This window comes from Sciurus vulgaris (assembly GCF_902686455.1).
Source record: "Sciurus vulgaris genome assembly, chromosome: 7".
Lineage (NCBI taxonomy): Eukaryota > Metazoa > Chordata > Mammalia > Rodentia > Sciuridae > Sciurus > Sciurus vulgaris.
Genome location: NC_136467.1, coordinates 103,694,490 through 103,714,692, shown reverse-complemented (window position 1 = coordinate 103,714,692; position 20,203 = coordinate 103,694,490). Strand labels below are relative to the sequence as shown.

The following is a 20,203-nucleotide window of genomic DNA, read 5'->3' as shown; positions in this document are numbered from 1 at the left end:
AGTGTGATTAATAATAGTGAAGAATAGAAATATGTTGATAGTGGGTAGACGGTAACTTGGGGTGTTTGGGGAGGCCTTTCTTGGATAATAATTGTTTGGTTTAGATATGAGGTAACCCCCCAAAAGCTCATCTGTGAGATAATGCAAGAATATGCACAGGTGAAATGATTAGGTTATGAGAGTTGTACCCTTATTGGTGGACTAATCCACTGATGTGGATTAAATGGCAGGTAGGTAGACCTGGAGGAATTAGGTCATGGTGGGTGTTCCTTTGGTGTTTGTATTCTGTCCCTGGTGAGCAGAGCTATCTCTCTGCTTCTTGATTGCCAAGTCCTGAGCTGCTATTGTCTACCACATCCTTCTGCCTCACCTTGCACCCAGAGCTATGGAGTCAGCGGACCATGGATTGAACCTCTGAAACCAAGAGACAAAATAAAATTTTCCTCCTTTAGTGTGAGGCCCTGGGTTTGAGCCTCAGCACTGCAAAAACAAAGCTCCATAGAGGAGAGCAATGTAGCCAGTGTGCTTAGTTCTCATTCTGGCTGTTCCACTTGTTTCCTGTCTCTTCCTTCATAAAACAGTGACTGCCATACACTCTAGCTCTTAGGGTATGAGTTCCATGAAATACTGGGTGAGCAGTACTTATCAAAGTACTTAGGATATGGTTAGGCATTAAAGAAGTGTTATTATTTAAAATCAAGCATTGTTTCTCTCCCTTGTATTATTAACCTCAGGAGAACAGCAGGGTTCTGAAACAGGTCAATTCTTCAAGGACTTAAGTATATAAACCTTCATCATTTGTAGCATTTAATTTCATACAGAAAGGTATAGGCATTGATTCATTGGTTCTGATGGAGATAACACATTTCTGATGAAACTGAAAGATTTTCTGCTATTTTCTCAGATCAAATCAAATCAACTTTGTACCTGATTGTTTTCCGGACATAGAATACAAGTGCTTTTGAATTTTGAAGATAGCTCTGAAAAGCGTCACTGTGCTGTATTCCATTATAAAACTTGAAAATATTTTGAATAAAAACACCCACTATTTTCACACAGAAATGTGGAAATTAAGAGGTTACTCTTATCTGTGGCTCAGTTAAAAAATTTAATAGGTTTTTTTTATTGTTGCTGATTCCCCAGAAAGAATAATTAGGTATTGTATTTAAGGTGGAACTATTTAAAATGATTAAAAATTAAGGAGACTGGCATAATACTTAAAACCTGTAGACTTATTATGTCATGTGGCATCAGACTGGTGTAAGTAAAAAGTCTCTAATTTTTTTTTTTTAAGTCAACCTCATAGTTAGCTAGCAAAATATCTTTTCTCAGTCACCCAGAATGAATGAGTTTACTTTGGATTAATTAATAGAGCAGTATATCATAATTTTTCTATGGTTTGTTAGAAGTTAGCTGAAATAACATTTCAGGGAGTATACAATAACTTTAAAAATCATAAAACTTTTAGGTGAGACATTTAAAAAATGAATTATCTGGATAGTTTATCATTATCTGGATAACACATAGTTGATTTACTGGATTTATTTTTCTAGTCATTAGTTAAAACAGGAGAAATTTGTTTTTTCTTTCCTCTATGAAATATATTTCAGTGATGGCAAATACTAAGACATGAGAAATATCCTTGGAAAAATCAAAGCAAATATTTACAAGTTTAGGTTTTAACAATTTTTGATTAGGAATAACTTACCAAATGAGTATCTTCAATTTCACGCCAATAACAAGTCACATATGTAAACAGAAGCCTCTATCTATAGAAAGAGTTACAAATGTTACAAAACATTGACTACAAAAGTAAAAAATACAGTTCTTCAATTATGTATTTTCCATGATATTGGACAAAAGTGACCATATTTTCCCATAAAATTGGTGTTTGGTTCACATATATACGCACATAAGGCATGAACTCAGACTTCCAAAACAGTCAGTGCCAATGGTGCCGCAGAGGACGATGTGAGAGGATTTGGTAAAGTCTCTGTTTGCATATGTATTTCTTTTTTTTTCTTCTTTATTTAAACAAATGGGATACATGTTGTTTCTCTATTTGTACATGGAGTCAAGGCATACCATTTGTGTGATATGATTTACATGGGGCAATGTTGTTTGATTCATTCTGTTATTTTTTTTCCCTTCCCCCCACCCCTCTTTTCCCTCTATACAGTCCTTCCTTCCTCCATTCTTACCACCCTCCTTATCCCTAACCCTAAACCTAACCCTAACCCTAACATTAATCCCTCTTACCCCCCATTATATGTCCTCATCCGCTTATCAGCAAGATCATTTATCCTTTAGTCTTTTAAGATTGGCTTATCTCACTTAGCATGATATTCTCCAATTTCATCCATTTGCCTGCAAATGCCATAATTTTATCATTCTTCATGGCAAAGTAATATTCCATTGTATATATATGCCACAGTTTCTTTATCCATTCATCAATTGAAGGGCATCTAGGTTGGTTCCACAATCTGGCTATGGTGAATTGAGCAGCTATGAACATAGATGTGGCTATATCTCTGTAATATGCTGATTTTAAGTCCTTTGGGTATAGGCCAAGGAGTGGGATAGCTGGGTCAAATGGTGGTTCCATTCCAAGCTTTCTGAGGAATCTCCATACTGCTTTCCAGAGTGGCTGCACTAATTTGCAACTCCACCAGCAATGTATGAGTGTACCTTTTTCCCCACATCCTCCCCAACACCTGTTGTTGCTTGTGTTCTTGCTAATCGCCATTCTAACTGGGGTGAGATGAAATCTTAGGGTAGCTTTGATTTGCATTTCTCTTATTACTAGAGATGTTGAACATTTTTTCATATATCTGTTGATTGCTTGTACGTCTTCTTCTGTGAAGTGTCTGTTCATTTCCTTAGCCCATTTGTTGATTGGATTATTTGTATTCTTGGTGTACAGTTTTTTGAGTTCTTTATAGAGTCTGGAAATTAGTGCTCTATCTGAAGTATGATTGGCAAAGATTTTCTCCCACTCTGTAGGCTCTCTCTTCACATTACTGGTAGTTTCCTTTGCTGAGAGAAAGCTTTTTAGTTTGAATCTATCCCAGTTGTTGATTCTTGCTTTTATTTCTTGTGCTATGGGAGTCCTGTTAAGGAAGTCTGATCCTAAGCCAACAAGTTGAAGGTTTGGACCTAGTTTTTCTTCTATAAGATGCAGGGTCCCTGGTCTGATTCTGAGGTCCTTGATCCATTTTGAGTTGAGTTTTGTGCAGGGTGAGAGATAGGGGTTTAGTTTCATTCTGTTGCATATGGTTTTCCAGTTTTCCCAGCACCATTTGTTGAACAGGCTACTTTTCTCCATTGCATATTTTTGGCCCCTTTGTCTACTATGAGAAAGTTGTATTTATTTGGGTTTGTGTCCATGTCCTCTATTCTGTACCATTGATCTACCTGTCTATTTTGGTACCAATACCATGCTGTTTTTGTTACTATTACTTTGTAATAGAGTTGAAGATCTGGTATTGCGATACCCCCTGCTTCGCTCTTTCTACTGAGGATTGCTTTAGCTATTCTGGGTTTTTTATTCTTCCAGATGAATTTCATAATTGCTTGCTCTATTTCTGTAAGGTACATCATTATGATTTTAATTGGAATTGCATTGAATCTGTATAGCACTTTAGGTAGTATGGCCATTTTGACAATATTAATTCTGCCTATCTAAGAACATAGGAGAGCTTTCCATCTTCTAAGGTTTTATTTAATTTCTTTCTTTAGTGTTCTGTAGTTCTCATTGTAGAGGTCTTTCACCTCTTTTGTGAGGTTGATTCCCAAGTATTTTATTTTTTTTTGATACTATTGTGAATGGGATAGTTTTCCTAATTTCTCTTTCTAAAGATTCATCACTTATGTATAAAAATGCATTGGATTTATGAGCATTGATCTTATAACTTGCTACTTTACTGAATTCACTTATGAGTTCTAAGAGTTTTCTGGTAAATAAACAAAATTGATAAACCCTTAGCCACACTAACAAAGAGAAAGAGGGAGAAAACTCAAATTACTAAAATTCAGAATGAACAAGGAAATATCACAACAGACACGAGTGAAACACAAAACATAATCAGAAGCTATTTTGAAAATCTATACTCCAACTAAACAGAAAACCTCAAAGACATCAACAAGTTTCTAGAGATATATGAATTACCTAAACTGAACGAGGAGGACATACACAACTTAAATAAATCAATTTCAAGCAATGAAATAGAAGAGGTCATCAAAAGCCTAGCAACAAAGAAAAGTCCAGGACGAGATGGGTTCTCAGCCGAGTTCTACAAAACCTTTAAAGAAGAGTTCATTCCAATACTTCTCAAAGTATTCCATGAAATAGAAGAGGAGGGAACCCTCTCCCTCATTCTATGAAGCCAATATCACCCTGATACCTAAACCAGACAGAAACACATTGAGGAAGGAAAATTTCAGACCAATATCCTTAATGAACATCGATGCAAAAATTCTCAACAAAATTTTAGCAAATCTCATACAAAAATATATTAAAAAGATAGTGCACCACGATCAAGTGGGTTTTATCCCACGGATGCAAGGTTGGTTCAACATGTGGAATTCAATAAATGTTATTCACCATATCAACAGACTTAAAGTTAAGAATCACATGATTATTTCAATAGATGCAGAGAAAGCATTTGATAAAATACAGCACCCCTTCATGCTCAAAACACTGGAAAAAATTGGGGTAGTGGGAACATTCCTTAACATTGTAAATGCCATCTATGCTAAGCCCATGGCCAATATCATTCTAAATGGTGAAAAACTGAAAGCATTCCCCCGAAAAACTGGTAGGGATGCCCTCTTTCACCACTTCTATTCAACATCGTCCTTGAGACTCTAGCCAGAGCAATTAGACAAACCAAAGAAATTAAAGGGGTACGAATTGGAAAAGAAGAACTCAAACTATCCCTGTTCGCTGATGACATGATTATATATTTAGAGGAACCTCCATATGTATTTCACTCAGCTCACCTCAGAATCTTCTCATGTAGTTAGGGAAAAAAAAAAAAAAAAAAAAAAAAACCAAGGATGGAGGAGGATGCCAGTGTTTTTTGCTGACATGAAATTAAGGATTTTAAAATTCAAAAGGCATCAAAATATTTACTTATGTTTCTTGTTTCTTTTCTTTTCCTCCTTCTCAGAAGAGAACCCAAAACCCTTAGTAAAGTTTAGAAAAGACACACAACACTTCTCTCCTTTTTACCTGCTCTTCTGGCAGAATGAATGTCTTATCTCTCAAATCAGTTTCAGGCTTTCAATTTTGTCATTCTATACTAGTCACAGTGAGATGCATAATACTGTGATATAATTGAACACAACTTGACCAGCACAGTGGGATTGAATTGATCACTGCAGGACAAATCTTCAAAAAGAAATGTGAAAATTTAGTTTTTCCTGTATATGAACAAATACTTTAGGCTGTTTAAAAGTATATTCCTGAGGAGATTTGGTGTACTGATATAACAGCTACCTACTCTGGCTTCCCTATGGCTGGGATGTCTTTTCCAAACATCCTGTTTCTACCCAAAGTCTGTTGCTCAAAACACTAAGGCTTTGATCTGCTTCACAACAGAAATGATAGGAAGTGAAAAGAAATAAAATAAAGCATTTTGTATTGGACAAAATCATGAACATTATTTTCACATTTTAGAGCCTCACATAAATTGGCAGTTTATAAAAACGTATTGCAGAGAAGATAAAAATCTATTTAATTTTCAAAAACAATTGTCCCTTAGAACTGTTTGATTACTCAGCTCCTTCTTTTTTAATTACCTATTAAAAATTCCTCAGGACTACTGTTTGGGAACTTATTTTAGGAAATGTAGTTCATCCATTTTCAGATAAACATGTTCTTCACTTTTTAACACCTCTGAAATTGGGATGCTTTCTTAACATTTGATCACTTGATGGGGTTGATGAAAGATGGCATTGCCCTAGCAGCTTTAATAATTCTGTGTGCTGTACTGCTTGTGATTGGGCTCCGCTGTGAAGCAAAACAAAACAAAACAAAACAAAAACCCCAAAACAAAAACAAACAACAACAACAATACCCTGAAAATGACAGTGGTATAAACAAGGAAGACATTGAGATCTTACTAACAAATCTGGAAGTGGCTTGTCCTGCCCTGGAATTGTACTCTGTGAGGCTGGATGTCCACACTTCTTTCGTCTTGTTGTTTCATTGCTCAGGGACTTTATTTCCAAAGGTTATATGAGGGTTCAACAAAATCACCCCTGTCTGTCTGTACTGCCCAAATTCCAGCCATTAAGAAAAAACAAAAGATCAAGGAAAAACAGTGCAAGGCAAGGGCCAGTCTCTTAAAGAAACTTCTCAGCAGCTGCCAGATGTACTTTTACATAAGCCTGAAAATGGTAATGGTAGCTCAGGGAGTGTGGGAAACAGTCATTTTGCTGAGCTTGCATGAACCCAGATTAAAATTCCATTCCTATGAAGAAAGGCAAGGCCTGGAGAAGAGGTGCTAGCACCTGCCATAGAGCAATCACTGGGCATTAATATTTACAAGATCATTAAAAATTACTCTATAATTAGAAACTAGAGAAATATCAAAGGATAAGTCTTTAAATGTTAAGACATGAAGGCAAATATCATTGAAGATGAGAGATTCCTTTAGTCACAAGCAACCAGAAAATTAGCCCTTTCTTTTCTAATATCAAATAATTTAGAACAAATTCTTGGTATTCATAGCCACTGACCTCAGACTATAATCAGAGCAGAATTATATTTTCTGTTGCTTTATTTGATTCTCAGATGTCTCTGATTATCCAATAAAAGTGGAGCAAAAGTGCAACTGGAGCTGGAGGGGGCAATCTGCATAGTGAATTGTGTGTAGGTATAGACTCAACAGTAAGGGTGTGCAGAATTTATTCTGAGGTGGGTGAGAAGATTGATCAGTTTGTCTCAAGCTGCTCTCTGATTACATTTTCACTACTCCTTCAGAAATTTTACTTCAATAAGATGTGGGAGAAATTGTACAATTTCTTCAGTGTTTATTACTGCATTTAGTTCTCATGTTGTCCACAATATCTTTACATTCTAATTTCTAAATAAAAATGTTGAAACAAGGAGACTGTTAAATTTAACCTCAAATTTGACTAGTGCATAGTTGGAAATATAATTAAATTATGATTGGAATTTTTCCAACCTGACAACATAAAGAATTAAAAATTCTCATATGTAAGCGTGCAAATCTTACTTAAAATTAAATTTCTATTACACTCGAGACACCAATTTTGAATTTCTTTCACTCTTAGATGGCTGTTTTTATTCTTTTTGCTTTATTAGATTATCGTTTAGCAAAAATATTGAACTGTGTAAACTTTAAAAAAAATGTGTCATTCATTGAAGCCAGATTTCTATCATCAGTTCCTAAAAGTTGTTATTTTGTAAGGCTTATCTTTACTTGCAAGTTATAAACACACTCTTATTTTTTAGGGGATTACAATATGTATGGAATAATGGGATATAAAATGTTCTCTGTGTTTACTATTTTAGATTATCTGATATGAAAGAAAAAGAATCTCAAGATACTACGTGCCTGATCCGTTTAAGTCCTAGTGGCTTATTTTTAGAAAAAGCAATATTAAACAATTGGTAAAAATCTTTAAAAATCCAATAGATAAACTATGAATTCACCTGGGTTGGTGGGTTCGTAAATATGTTTTCAATAAAAAGTCATTTTGATTGTTGTTTCTCTATTGCCTTATATTATTGAGAAGGATTACCCATTCATACTTTTTTATTTTTAAAGGATAAATCATAAAAGCAACAAATACATGCTGATATAATAATTTAACTTAAAGTGCCTTCAGGGGAAAGCACATTTTTAAGAGATGAAATTTACCTGATATATATAATATCCTATTATTATTATCAGATTGAATGTCTTCCATGTGCAAAGCACTGTGGTCGTCTTTGAATGTGGAAGTCACATTCCAAATAACTTAATCCCATTGAAATGTGCATGAAGTAATAAATACCTTTATTGCTTCAGCAGAGCAGAAGGGATATATCTTAGCTGTTATTAAATTAGAGTTTTAAAGTAATAAAATAACAACTGACATTCCACCAATTTTTCTGGAAACTTGAGGCAATTTCATATGATAAATGCCTAAATACACACCGATAAGTTAATAATAATAAAATGGAAAGGTATGTGCATTTCTGACCTATTTAGAAAGATACCTTTGGAGAGTCAGTTTTTATCTCTGACACTATCCTTTCAGAGCAATAAATTTATTCTCTTCCAACTTTGAGGTTCTGTGTTATCGTCTATCTAAAGGCATTAGAATCCCAAATCACTTGTCTTTTTATAAAACCACTTTTTAAGTTATCATGCAGGGACTGTACTGTGATCTGTTGGTGTTCTTGGCACTTTATTCCATTATCCATGTAGCAGTGTTTTTAGTAATGTATGCAAGATTTAATAACTTTCTTTATCAGGTGGTAATATTTCTCTAAATCAAAACTGAATGCTCCTGTTAATGTCCAAATTTATAAATTATTTTGGATGGATACCTTTTCAAGAGATATGTAAATTCTAAATCTTCTTGGCTGTAGACTTTGAAGCTATTATGCACTTGTCAGAAATAATTTCTTGCAAGATATCAGATCAGTAGCTTCACTTGTTCAATTTATAATCAGAAAACTTTTAAATAGGTAAAATTTTATCTTTTACAGACACTTTACTTCTGCTACAAGGTAGTGTATCTATGTATTTGTGATAAAGTGGAAAAATTATAGAAATGGAGAATGATGTTAAGAATTCTAAAATCTGGTTCTAACTCCAGGAGTAAATCTTGTTTAGCTTGGAGACCTTAGCACATCTTTTAACTTTCAGAAGTCAGTTACCTTATCCATGTAAAAGAGTCAATAATACTTGCTCTAATTATGTCACATAGGGCTACTAAGAATATAAAGGAAAATAGTGAATATTGAAACACTTTGAAAATGTTAAAGTACTCTCAAAAATTTATGTACAAGTTCATGCATGTGTATGGGTGTGGGATCCTCCTTTGGTTTGATTCCTGACTTTTTGGAAGTGAAAGTAGTCATTCTTTAGTGCAGTTTAGAAGGGAATATGATATTGTGCTATAGATTTTTTTTGAGACATAAACAGAAATTTCCATAACATTTAATGTGCAGTCTTGGAATGATAGCAATCAAAATTGACACAGGATTTTAACATGGACATTTTGCACATTTGGTATTACACACTTAATGTCCTTTTTAATTTCAAGAATTTAATAAACATCAACCAGTTCATTTTGGTTTAATTTACCAATAACTGGTGTGGAATTGATGTGTTCCTTGGGGCTCCCTGAGTGTGTTAATAGTTAGTTGCTGTAAATGCATCATTTCAAAGCCAATTTCACCTTAGAATCACACTTACTCTCCAAAATGGGAGAGACAGTGAAGTAAGCATTCTTTATGAGGACAAATTTAGATAACCTCATGTGGTCTTTCACATGGATGAACAAACTCTTATTCAAGATGACAGAAACTTTGGCTGAAATTTTTGCACTGCACAGTAACCCAGAAAAAGCATTCTGTTTTGTTCTTGTGATTTGGTATTATAATTCCACACACTCAATTGTCATTTTTAAATATAGAGTGAAGTAGAAATTCTATATAATTATGCTTCATTCAGAAACTTGGATATACAAGATAATTAGAAAACAATTATAAACTTTATTAAAGGGCATGACATCTTCTTATGATGGCTGTTGGGATGTATTTGAGAAAATCTGATTTGTGTGCTGTCTTTCCTCTAGGCTTCTTTACCTGCCAAGACTGATCTTCCAGAGTTTTTTATTGCTTCTTATAAGTGGCCTGGATGGACTCATGGGCCATTGGATCAAAAAAATTGTGCTGCATCCTGGGCATTTTCCACTGCAAGTAATAGTCATTTTAATTACTTCTTTATAAACTCCCTTTTCACTCTAAAGCCTAAGAGAGTAATTAAAAAGTTTTTAAAATTAAAATGTTTAAATATTAACATATGGCCAATTAAAATAAAACCATACTCTGGCCAGTGAAAACTATCCAAGGATTATACTTTTTAGACTAAAAATTCATCATTAAGATCTAATTTTAGATGGAGAATGAATTAAAAGTTCAACAAAGTAAAGTTGCCAGAATTTTTTCACTTTTTGAGAGTTAAAACCAGATAATAAGAAGAATATTAAGATTCCTCTGCACCCATAGTATTATCTGTGATCCTGAGATGAATATACACACCCTCACTTAATTCTTGCATATTTTCTGTTTTGTAAGATCAAAATATATGTAATGTATATATATTAAACTATTTTGAAGTAAAGCTTCAAAATTAAGTAATCCTCATTTGAAATAAAAATACATAAATATACAAATTCTGACTCTAAAGTGGTAAAACTGATCTTTAAATAAAATTAACTTACAAGTTCATATTAATGTTAACCCAGAAATGTAAAAAAAATACTTCTTCTATAGCTACTTTTATAGAAGCTCACAAATCCAATAAATAAATTTCTCAGGCTCACCCTAAGATTTGATGTCCAAAATTGTCCTCAAAGGAGTACAGATTGTATTTTAGCAATTAAATAAAATTGACATGATGAGAACTGGACACTATCAAAGATCTTGTGTTCTATGGTTTATAGATAATTACAAAAGAGTGCTTGAAAACAACTTAAAGCACTGAAAATATTGTAAAGTAAATGCATAGGCTCTTGGAGGAGCCAGCTGTGAAATAGGCTGACATCTTTGTTTATATGTCCTTGCTTCACAGTATCAGTGAGGTCATTCCAGAGATGTCTTTGGCAGAGCTGAAGTGTTAGCACAGGGCCAAGTCTACATTGTTCTCCCACCTAATTCACTAGATCCACACAGAGACTATTCAAAATTATTTTGTGGTTTCAGAGGACTCAGTTTTGTATTTTGTGTAGTAAGTATGGCAAACAGAAACTACTATAATGGTGCATGTGTGAACAAATGCACTAAGTTGTAAAAAATCTAGAAGTTAAAATAAGAAAAACATTTTTAAGAGAAACTACAATCTACAACATGGAATAAAAAAAAAACACTTAAAGTATGTACATATAAAAAATTATGTAACCAAATAAAATTCAAGCAATTTGTCAGAAGCTGAAGAGGTAAAGGTGTTGGAATGGTGGGAGAGATATGTGCCACAGAGTAAACTTGGAGACACAATAAAACAAGCGGGGAAAATAATAGCGTGCCTCAGAGGTAACACTCAATAAAATTTTCAAAAAGAGAGCAGGAAATGATTGAACTGAGTCATTCTTAAATTTTGTGACCTTTTCCAAGTATTTCAGGTAAATTTGGATGAAATTTTCATTGAGATTCAGAAATGTCTATATAAGTTAGAGCAACATATTGTATGACATTAGGATTTAAAACACCTTTTTTTTTTCTAGTGGAATCTAGATTGATGGGGCTGGAAGAAATTTTAGAGGTTCTCCTTTTCAATCCTCTGGTCTCATAAAGGGAGCCCTATAGGTTAGGTAACTTACCTGAAGCCCAAACAGGAGGAAGCTCAGAAATGATCCTGAATACAGGACTCCCCACTCATTGGCTACTGTTGACACCATGAAACTATATTTTGAACAAATTAAGTTACACTAACATTTAACAAATTTATATTTGCTTCTGAATCCTTGTACTGAATGTCAAAGCATCATAGGATTTCTATTTTCTTTTATGATACAGGGAATTATTCTCTTGAGGATTTCAGAAATGATAGTATAATGCCATTTGCTCATATGAAATGTGTCCTAGCAAAATAATAGATGGAAATTGAGAAGGAAGTGGAGGTTATAGATTTAATACTTATTAAGCATCTAAACTGCATTAGCAATTGCACTATGGTTTTGCACACATGCTATAGTTACATAAGACATGTATATAAATGCATTATTTAAAATGAATTATTTTAGACAATAACTTAAATGAGTACCTTGAGGGGTTCCAGTGCACCCATAATTCTGATGGGAAGAAAACTAACTTCCACTGAGAAAAAAGAATGGATACAAAAAAGCTATCTTTTTTGGTTTTACTAAAAGTGAGTAAACCTTGGGGTTAGCTTGGTATTAAACATCAGAAATGATACTGTTGTAGTTATCCAACAACAAAAAATCTGTTATTGAAATAGTACCCACACTAATTTTTTCATGGTCTCACCATTTACATTATCATGAAATCATGTTCAAAATGATGACATGTACGTTTCTGCTACTGGTTGGTCAGTTTTTCCAGTCTATTATTCTATGAGGGCAGAATTATGTCTTTTTTGTTTTTGTTCCTTATTGTAATTTCTAATGCTACTGTGCTTTTGACCTGCTAGGTGCTCAGTAAGTGTATTGAGGGAAGGAATGAACTTATGGCAACAACAATGCTAAGGAATTATTTAAGCAGAAGAATCAATCAGAAATCATTACTGCATATCTCTATATAACTAGTAATGTTAATTAATAGTCATAATATTAATTATACCTTATTAGATATAACTATAAATTATACATATTACATATCACCAATTATACATATGACATATAGTATATACATATATTATTATATACTACATACATACACATATAGTATATATACTATATATACTATATACATATATTAGTATATTATATACTATATATATTATACATATGTATAATATATACGTATATAGTATATATTATACAGTATATACATAATTTTTTAACTATATCTAACTATATTATTATGTGTAACTAACTAGTAATATTAAGTAATAATTATACCAGTTAATGATAGATTTAAGAATAGCTAACTAAAAACATACTCACTTTGTATATAACAAGTGAAGTTCATGTTTACTGAAATAAAATTAAGATAATTATTTTCAATATATACAAGCATAAAAGTGTACTATGTAGCTGTTAGATATTAGATAAGTTTTTAATAATCTGAATTAGCTGAAGTATGTCCTCCTGGGTAAATAAATTAAATATCAATTTTAAAATGAAGGATTCAATTTACTCCAATATATCAAATTAGCATGGGTGAATTTTCAGTTAATATTTTTACAAACCATTTTCTTGATTTCTCCAGTTTACTTACACTCATTTAAAATGTATTTATTCATAATTACATGCAAGACACTGTGTCAGTGATAGCAGTATAAGTAACGTAAGAATCTTGCCCTCAAGAAAGTCTTCCAGTTGACAGGCTTCTTAATGAAAGGGTTCAAAAGTATATAGAACATTAAAGGAAGATGTTAGAAAACCTTCAAGTTCCTTAAGTTAAGGGAGTAATATGAGTACAATACAAACATCATGACTGAAATTATATTTCTGTTGAACTGGCTGCAATACATAGATCTATTAATGACACTTGTTCTTAATCCCAAATTATGTACAATTTTGAAAACTAGTTTAAGGTTCTAACAAAAAAGGATATGTGACTTACCAGAAGCATCATGTTGTGTGCCATGTGAGTATTAATCAGTATTCTATTTGAAACAGGTGTGGCAGCTGACCGAATAGCAATTCAGTCCAAGGGTCTATACACAGTCAATCTATCCCCTCAGAATTTGATCTCTTGCTGTCCTAAGAACCGTCATGGATGCAACAGTGGAAGCATCGACCGGGCCTGGTGGTTCCTGAGAAAACGTGGGTAAATAGCTGCCCAACATATGTTTCTAGGATTTTTATGAGTGCTATCTTAAGTGAAAATAAGGAAAAGGTTTTGACGTGTTTTTACAAAAAACAAACAAAAAACCCTTAAAGTAACACACCCACACACATGTATATAAACACAAATAAATGTCACTTTTAAATATATACAGTACATGCTATCTTCTGAGATTAGAAGCTATTGGAAATAGTTATCGAAGAATGTGTGCATTTCTATCTAAATTAACATGAATTTTTCTTTTGAAGACTCAAACAAGAATTTTCTTCTTGCTACTCTGAGCCCAGTTGTTCTTCTGGGTCCCTTCAGATGGAAGGCAGTAATCAATGTTGGTGACACCTTGATTGTGCCTTTTAGGTAGCTAGGTTGATGATTAGAAAATTCCAGGAAAAATTAGATTAAAAAAATCAGAAGAAAATCCAAAATTACAAAAAGCGTCACTTAGAGTTGCCTCAGCTCATCAGCGCCACTAACTGTGCTCATCCCATTTGGTGAAGAATCTCAGGTTGCAATTCCTTACTCTCACAACTTTTACTAGCACAGCTTCCATGTGTCCACTGTAGAGCTGATCTACTTCAGAGCTGATTATTTGGCTAAGGACTATACCTGATAACTAGTAGGATGCAGAGTGACTCACTATTCTTTCACCATTCAATCAGTGCCCTTGACTTGTTTTACAACAGTTAGATGCTATGAAAGAGAATAAGTGTCAGATATTGTTAGGTAGCATTAAATTGTAAACATTTTTTCATGTATTTTGCCTAATAAGATGGTGCTTTGAATGGGCAGCTTGGGCTGAAATCTTCCTGGTATAGTAGAGTTAGACTGGCTTCCGTTTTATGCTATGATAAAGATAAAAGTTTTTCAGGAGGTTAAAAATACAAATTATCATTAAGGTCTTACTAAATGTCATTGTATTAGTCTCCTTGTGCCATCATAACTACATATCATAGTCTGGGTGACTTAAACAAGGGATATTCTGTTTTGGAGACAGCAAGGTCCTCCTGGCTTGCAGATGGCCGCCTTCTTGTGGTGTTCTCACTTGCTGGCAAGAGAGTGCTGATGTATTTCCTTTTTCTTATAAGGACACTAAATCCCATCTGTGAGGGCCCTACTCTTACACCCTCATTTAAATTAATTATGTCCCAAAGGTGCAACTCCAAATGCCACCACACAGGCCTTACATCTTCAACATATGAATTTTAGATTCACACAATTCAGTCATACCACTCTACATTTAATGTAAATGTAAACATGGCATATTTAATGCTATCTTATGCTTTGTTGTCATCATCTTGCTGAGATTTTCATACTTTGTTGGACACTGTCATGTTTTTTTGAACCAATTTTAATGGATATTTTTATGGTCATTTCAGTAATAAATATCTATAAAATCAATTATGTAGTTTTAGTACCCTATCTACCTTTGTATTCAATAGGATTATATTATATTTGGAGCCAAATAATTTGCACTCTGCTGAGTTCACTGTAAAAATCAGACATCAAAATAGTTTTTAATCTTTTGTGTATTGTATACATCTTACAATCTGATAAATTCTACTTTAAATATTATATAAGTATTATAATATTTTCCCGAAGTATCATGAACTATATGGGCATATAGTCATTAAAGTCTTATGAAAGATAATATCTGTAACTTAATAAAATGTCAACAAACCATAAAACCCATAATTCTAAAATGTACATAACTTATGATAATCAAATTGATTATGTCTTCATATTTAACTGGACTCTTCCTCTCTATATATGCATGTGTGTGTCAACTTATATATAGACAACTTCTTGTATTAATATTACCACCAGCTTTATTAATGGTCACTTTTCATCCTCAGGAAATTCTATACTAAAGATAGAATTATTTATTAAAAATGGATTGAAGTAAAATTCAAAAATAATAATACACTGAGGAGGCAACCAAGAAATGTTTATTACAGTAGTTATTATCATCATTATTGCCTTTCTTTCCCCTTAGCCCTCAGCTCTTGGATATTCTTTGGAAATAATGTTTTTTAAGTCTAAAAGACCTCTTATTCAAGTATTTGTATTCTTTCTAGTAAAGAAAAATAGATAAATAAAAAACTAAGTTTAAAAAAAAATAATAATGAAGAAATAATACAGGGGTAGAGAGCAAAGCAATGTCATTGAGCAGCAGTGTTGGAGTTCGTTGACATTTAAAAAGTCATGCGTGTAGGTAACCAGCAAAACTTATGAATGTTTAGTACAGTAAAATTGAATATAGACAGAATATTTTAGCATTTTCCTAAATACCACTTTTGTTTTTTGCTTATTTCTCATAGACTGGTATCTCATGCCTGCTATCCACTTTTTAAGGACCAAAATAGCACCAATAATGTCTGTGCCATGGCAAGTAGGTCTGATGGGCGGGGAAAAAGGCACGCCACCAAGCCATGTCCCAACAGCATAGAGAAGTCCAACAGGATTTACCAATGCTCTCCTCCATACAGAGTCTCTTCCAATGTAAGTTTGAACAGCAAGAACTAGTGATGTCTGACATCCTCAAACATACACAGCTCTGCTTTTAATGCTATTTAAAAACTTTAAAACTATTAAAGACTATTATATTTTCAGTTTTTTTTTCTTACAGTGTCTATCAAAGACTTTAAGTACAATTTCTATTCTTTCTAATATTAGCAATGTAAAAGATTGGCTTAATTTAAAATATGGCCAGGAAAATAAAGTTCTTAAATTATATTTTAGTGTGTGTGTGTGTGTGTGTGTGTATGAACTTGATGAATAAAAGCTAAGTCAAACCTGCTTTCACTTAATTTTTTGTGGTGGTGTTAATTTGATCAATCCTTTACTCCCCAAGGTAACTAAAGTGAACATAACCACAATGGGAAAAATACTCTTGGATTCTAGTTAGTTATGTTAAAAAACAAGGCAAGTTTTATTCCATCATACCAGTGTCACCTGGCCTTCTCGATTCTAAAATATCTGACTCCTCTCTGACTTACAGTAATCTCTAAAATCCAGTCCAGTATTTTTATCATGGCAAACAGGTCTCCCATGAGTTGATTCTGACCTACTATTTTTACAGATTCAGGTCCTGCCAGCATTTACTTTCTCTACCTACATCCAGTGCTCCTGATGTATTTGACTTTCTCTGTTCTTCAGATACACCACACTCATTCATGCATGTCCACTTAGCTAAGTGATAATTCCTCTCACTCAAGGTGTTAACCCATGGTTCCATCTAGTGAAATGTCATATGAATGTCCAGGCCTAGAGTAAACTTTCATCATTTTTGAAGTTTTACTGGACTTCTAGGTGGGATTAATTTCCTTTATGATTTGTAGCCATGGCAATCTATGCTTCTCTCCATAGTAGAACTTCTTATATAATAATAAAATTAGTTGTGTTAATGTCTGTTTATATCATCGAGATATAAATATCTTGAGAATACGTGCATAGTCAGTATTTTTTCTATCATTTCTAGATTGTACTTTGTGCTCAATATGCACGGAAGGAAGGAAGGAAGGAAGGAAGGAAGGAAGGAAAGAAAGAAGGAAGGAAGGAAATTCCTTGCCTCCCTACTAAGGGTATATTGGGTGGTAACACTAAAATATTTGTACTGAAGCTATAGGGGAACTCATCTGAGATTGCTGTTGTGATCAAAATAATGGAGGTAACACTGATCTCCATTGATTAAACCTGGCTTTAACTTTGTTCTGGTATTTTTTTGTCACCATAAAAATAATATACTTTCTCTCCACTCCAAAATTATTGTTTAGTGATAAAGTTTAACTTAAAATATGAGCACATCTTTAGCAACTTTATCAATGTGTATTTCACATGTGTTTTAAAGTATGATTAGAGTAAACTGCACATGATCAAACCATTTCAGATATATAATGCCTAAACTATACAACAGCTAATATTGCCCATCAAACAACAGGTGTGGTATTGCTGATAATGATGATAATGCTCTTTGATATTTCCTATTCCAGGAAACTGAGATAATGAGGGAAATCATGCAAAATGGACCAGTTCAAGGTAAACTCGCATGATATTCAGTTTTATGTTAGTCATTTTTTAATAATATAAATGTAAAAGGATTTTAATAAAAATTGCTTTAAGAATCTTCATAAGGGTTTAATAATTCTAAAACCAGTTCAGTTATGAGATTTGCTTAGCTAATTGCTTAATTACCTGCCGTTGTATTTTAAGAAGATAGACTAGCTTATATATTGAACCCTTAAATATTAGTGATTAATTTCCTGAAAGTCTGCTAAGTATTTGCAAAGTGATCATGGACCAACAGACAAACATGAAATGCCAACTGATTATTTTGCAATGTATCTCACTTTATTCATTCAATCATGTTTAAGAAGCATACATAATGTTAGATATTTAATCACCTTCAGTTTCAGCAGATTAGGTAACAGATTGGAAAAATTAGGATAAATAGAAACAAACTAGATACATTTCTTTTGCATTAGCTGAAGGAAAATCAAATAAGTCAATATGAATTTTGTGTCTTACAAAGGCCTCAAATTTGACAATTTTGTAAATGTGTTGTTTGAGGTAAACTAATGGTAAATAACAAAATTATACAGTGACTCACTCTATATTGACTTTAATTTTAAAGTACCATCTCTGATAATAGTTTCTTTTGCTTATTTCTAGAATTTTATTTTGTAATAGTGACACGGATAAGAATAAATGTACAGAATATGTTCCCTGTATAAACATAGTTTTGAAGTGCACGGAAGAAAAAAATTCAATGAGGCATGAAGTAGAATTTGGGTAATAAACACCAAAGAGCCAAAGTATTTATCAGTGTAGTGGAATACAAAATTAAAAATTAAATTTAAAATCTTTGATATATACTTCAGAAACTGTTGAAAAGTTTTTCTTTTTTCCTTAATGCTGGTTTAATTAGTTCAATATACAGCAGAAATCTTGGATTTTCTAATTATGTTGAAATAATGTATTTACTGAGGAAACAAAAAAATTTACACTAAACATGTTCTGAATTTAAGAAATCCTGGGACCTTATGTGAAATCTGAAAAAAAAAAAAAATGAGAAGATTTTTTTACACTTTTTCAGTTGTAGAAATTGCTGGCTGTTGTAAGAATGAGAAATTCAGGTGTAATTTCAATGGAGCTTATGTGACAAATTTGAAGGATCAAAGAAATTTGAACACTAGATTAACTTAAAGGCCCAACTTTGACATTTGCCACTTAAATGATTTTGGCAATTTACTTAACCTTTCTAAATCTTCAAATCATTGTATAACTGTTTGAAGTGTTTCTTTTTCTCTCTTTGATGACTCAAAAGAAATTTGGATCATAATTATTTAAAGTTGAGGAACACCTTAGACTTACTTTATTGCCATATACATAAGTGTTCATAAATTTTACATAATGAGTCAAAAATAAGGATAAAAAATTCAAAGCAATAAAATAAAAATGTGAATTATTGAACACTCATTTAGCAAATGTTTGTTGAGAACCTGTTTCTTGCCAACTCAAGCCAGGGGTAAGACGGCAATAATCAAGACATGTCCCTCTTCTCATGCATGAATGTTATAGTTTTCTTTAATGAGTTTAATGCAGCTTTCCAAGAGTAGAACTTCACTGCAGTAGTTTATATATTTCAGTGTTTGTTGGTGTCAGAAACTGAACAAAATATCATCTTGCATTGATTCTGATGATTCCTCACCCTATTTTTTAGTTAGCAGTGTTTTTCAGCAATGGAGGATATATTTTATTCATGATGCTTAGAGCAGAGCTAAATATTAAAAATTAAAGGAGTCTGGTTCTATGGAGGAAAAAATCACTAGCAATATCTTCACATTCTTATGAATGGATAGAAAGCTGCTTGGCTCTTGCTGTAGATGCAATGCAATTGTGTGCTCATTGTTGCCTGACTTAACAGTTAGCATTTTCCCCATCTCAATACAAAAGAATGTCAATAGAATAGAATGTTGAATAAATAACAGTGTGCATCCTTCTAAAATCTGTACAATTAAAAGTAAGTATAGGTGATGGAAAGAGAACAAAAGTAGAAATCTGCATCGAGTACAGTTATATAAATTCTTTAAATCCTATGGGAATGTGTTTTAGAGTAGATAAAGAAGGTTTAACCTCTTTTGAGACTATTTGAAGAGCATCAGAAAATAAATGTCACATTAAAAAATGAAATAAAACGTGGAAAACTTAAAAAGTTGTATTTGACTTTGGAATATAAATTTAAATTTAGGATCTGCCAAATAGTGGTGACGTTAGTCCTTCTTTTTTATATAATCCATGTCAAACTAAGATTGATAAGCACTGTTTGTAGTTATCAGACTATACATATCTACTCCCATTTAGAAAATCTTCAATTCATGACCTTTGGAAAAGAACATTAAAGTCTTTTACTCTGAAATGTCCAATCCCTTCCATAAAGTAGCACACAATACAGAAAAGAAGTAGTGAAGGTGAGGGAGTGCAGGAGAG

At 32.9% G+C, this 20,203-nt stretch overlaps 1 protein-coding gene across 2 annotated transcripts in view; it reads left to right on the top strand.

The window, feature by feature from the left end:
• The window catches only part of TINAG (tubulointerstitial nephritis antigen), an 83,949-nt gene that overhangs the window by 21,182 nt on the left and 42,564 nt on the right, over window positions 1-20,203 (top strand). For both annotated transcript variants that reach the window (XM_079147643.1, XM_079147642.1), the window contains exons 5-8: window positions 9,823-9,946; window positions 13,549-13,699; window positions 16,036-16,216; window positions 17,707-17,752. In XM_079147643.1, coding sequence (XP_079003769.1) covers window positions 9,823-9,946; window positions 13,549-13,699; window positions 16,036-16,216; window positions 17,707-17,752 — 502 coding nt within the window. The remainder of the gene's footprint in view (window positions 1-9,822; window positions 9,947-13,548; window positions 13,700-16,035; window positions 16,217-17,706; window positions 17,753-20,203) is intronic.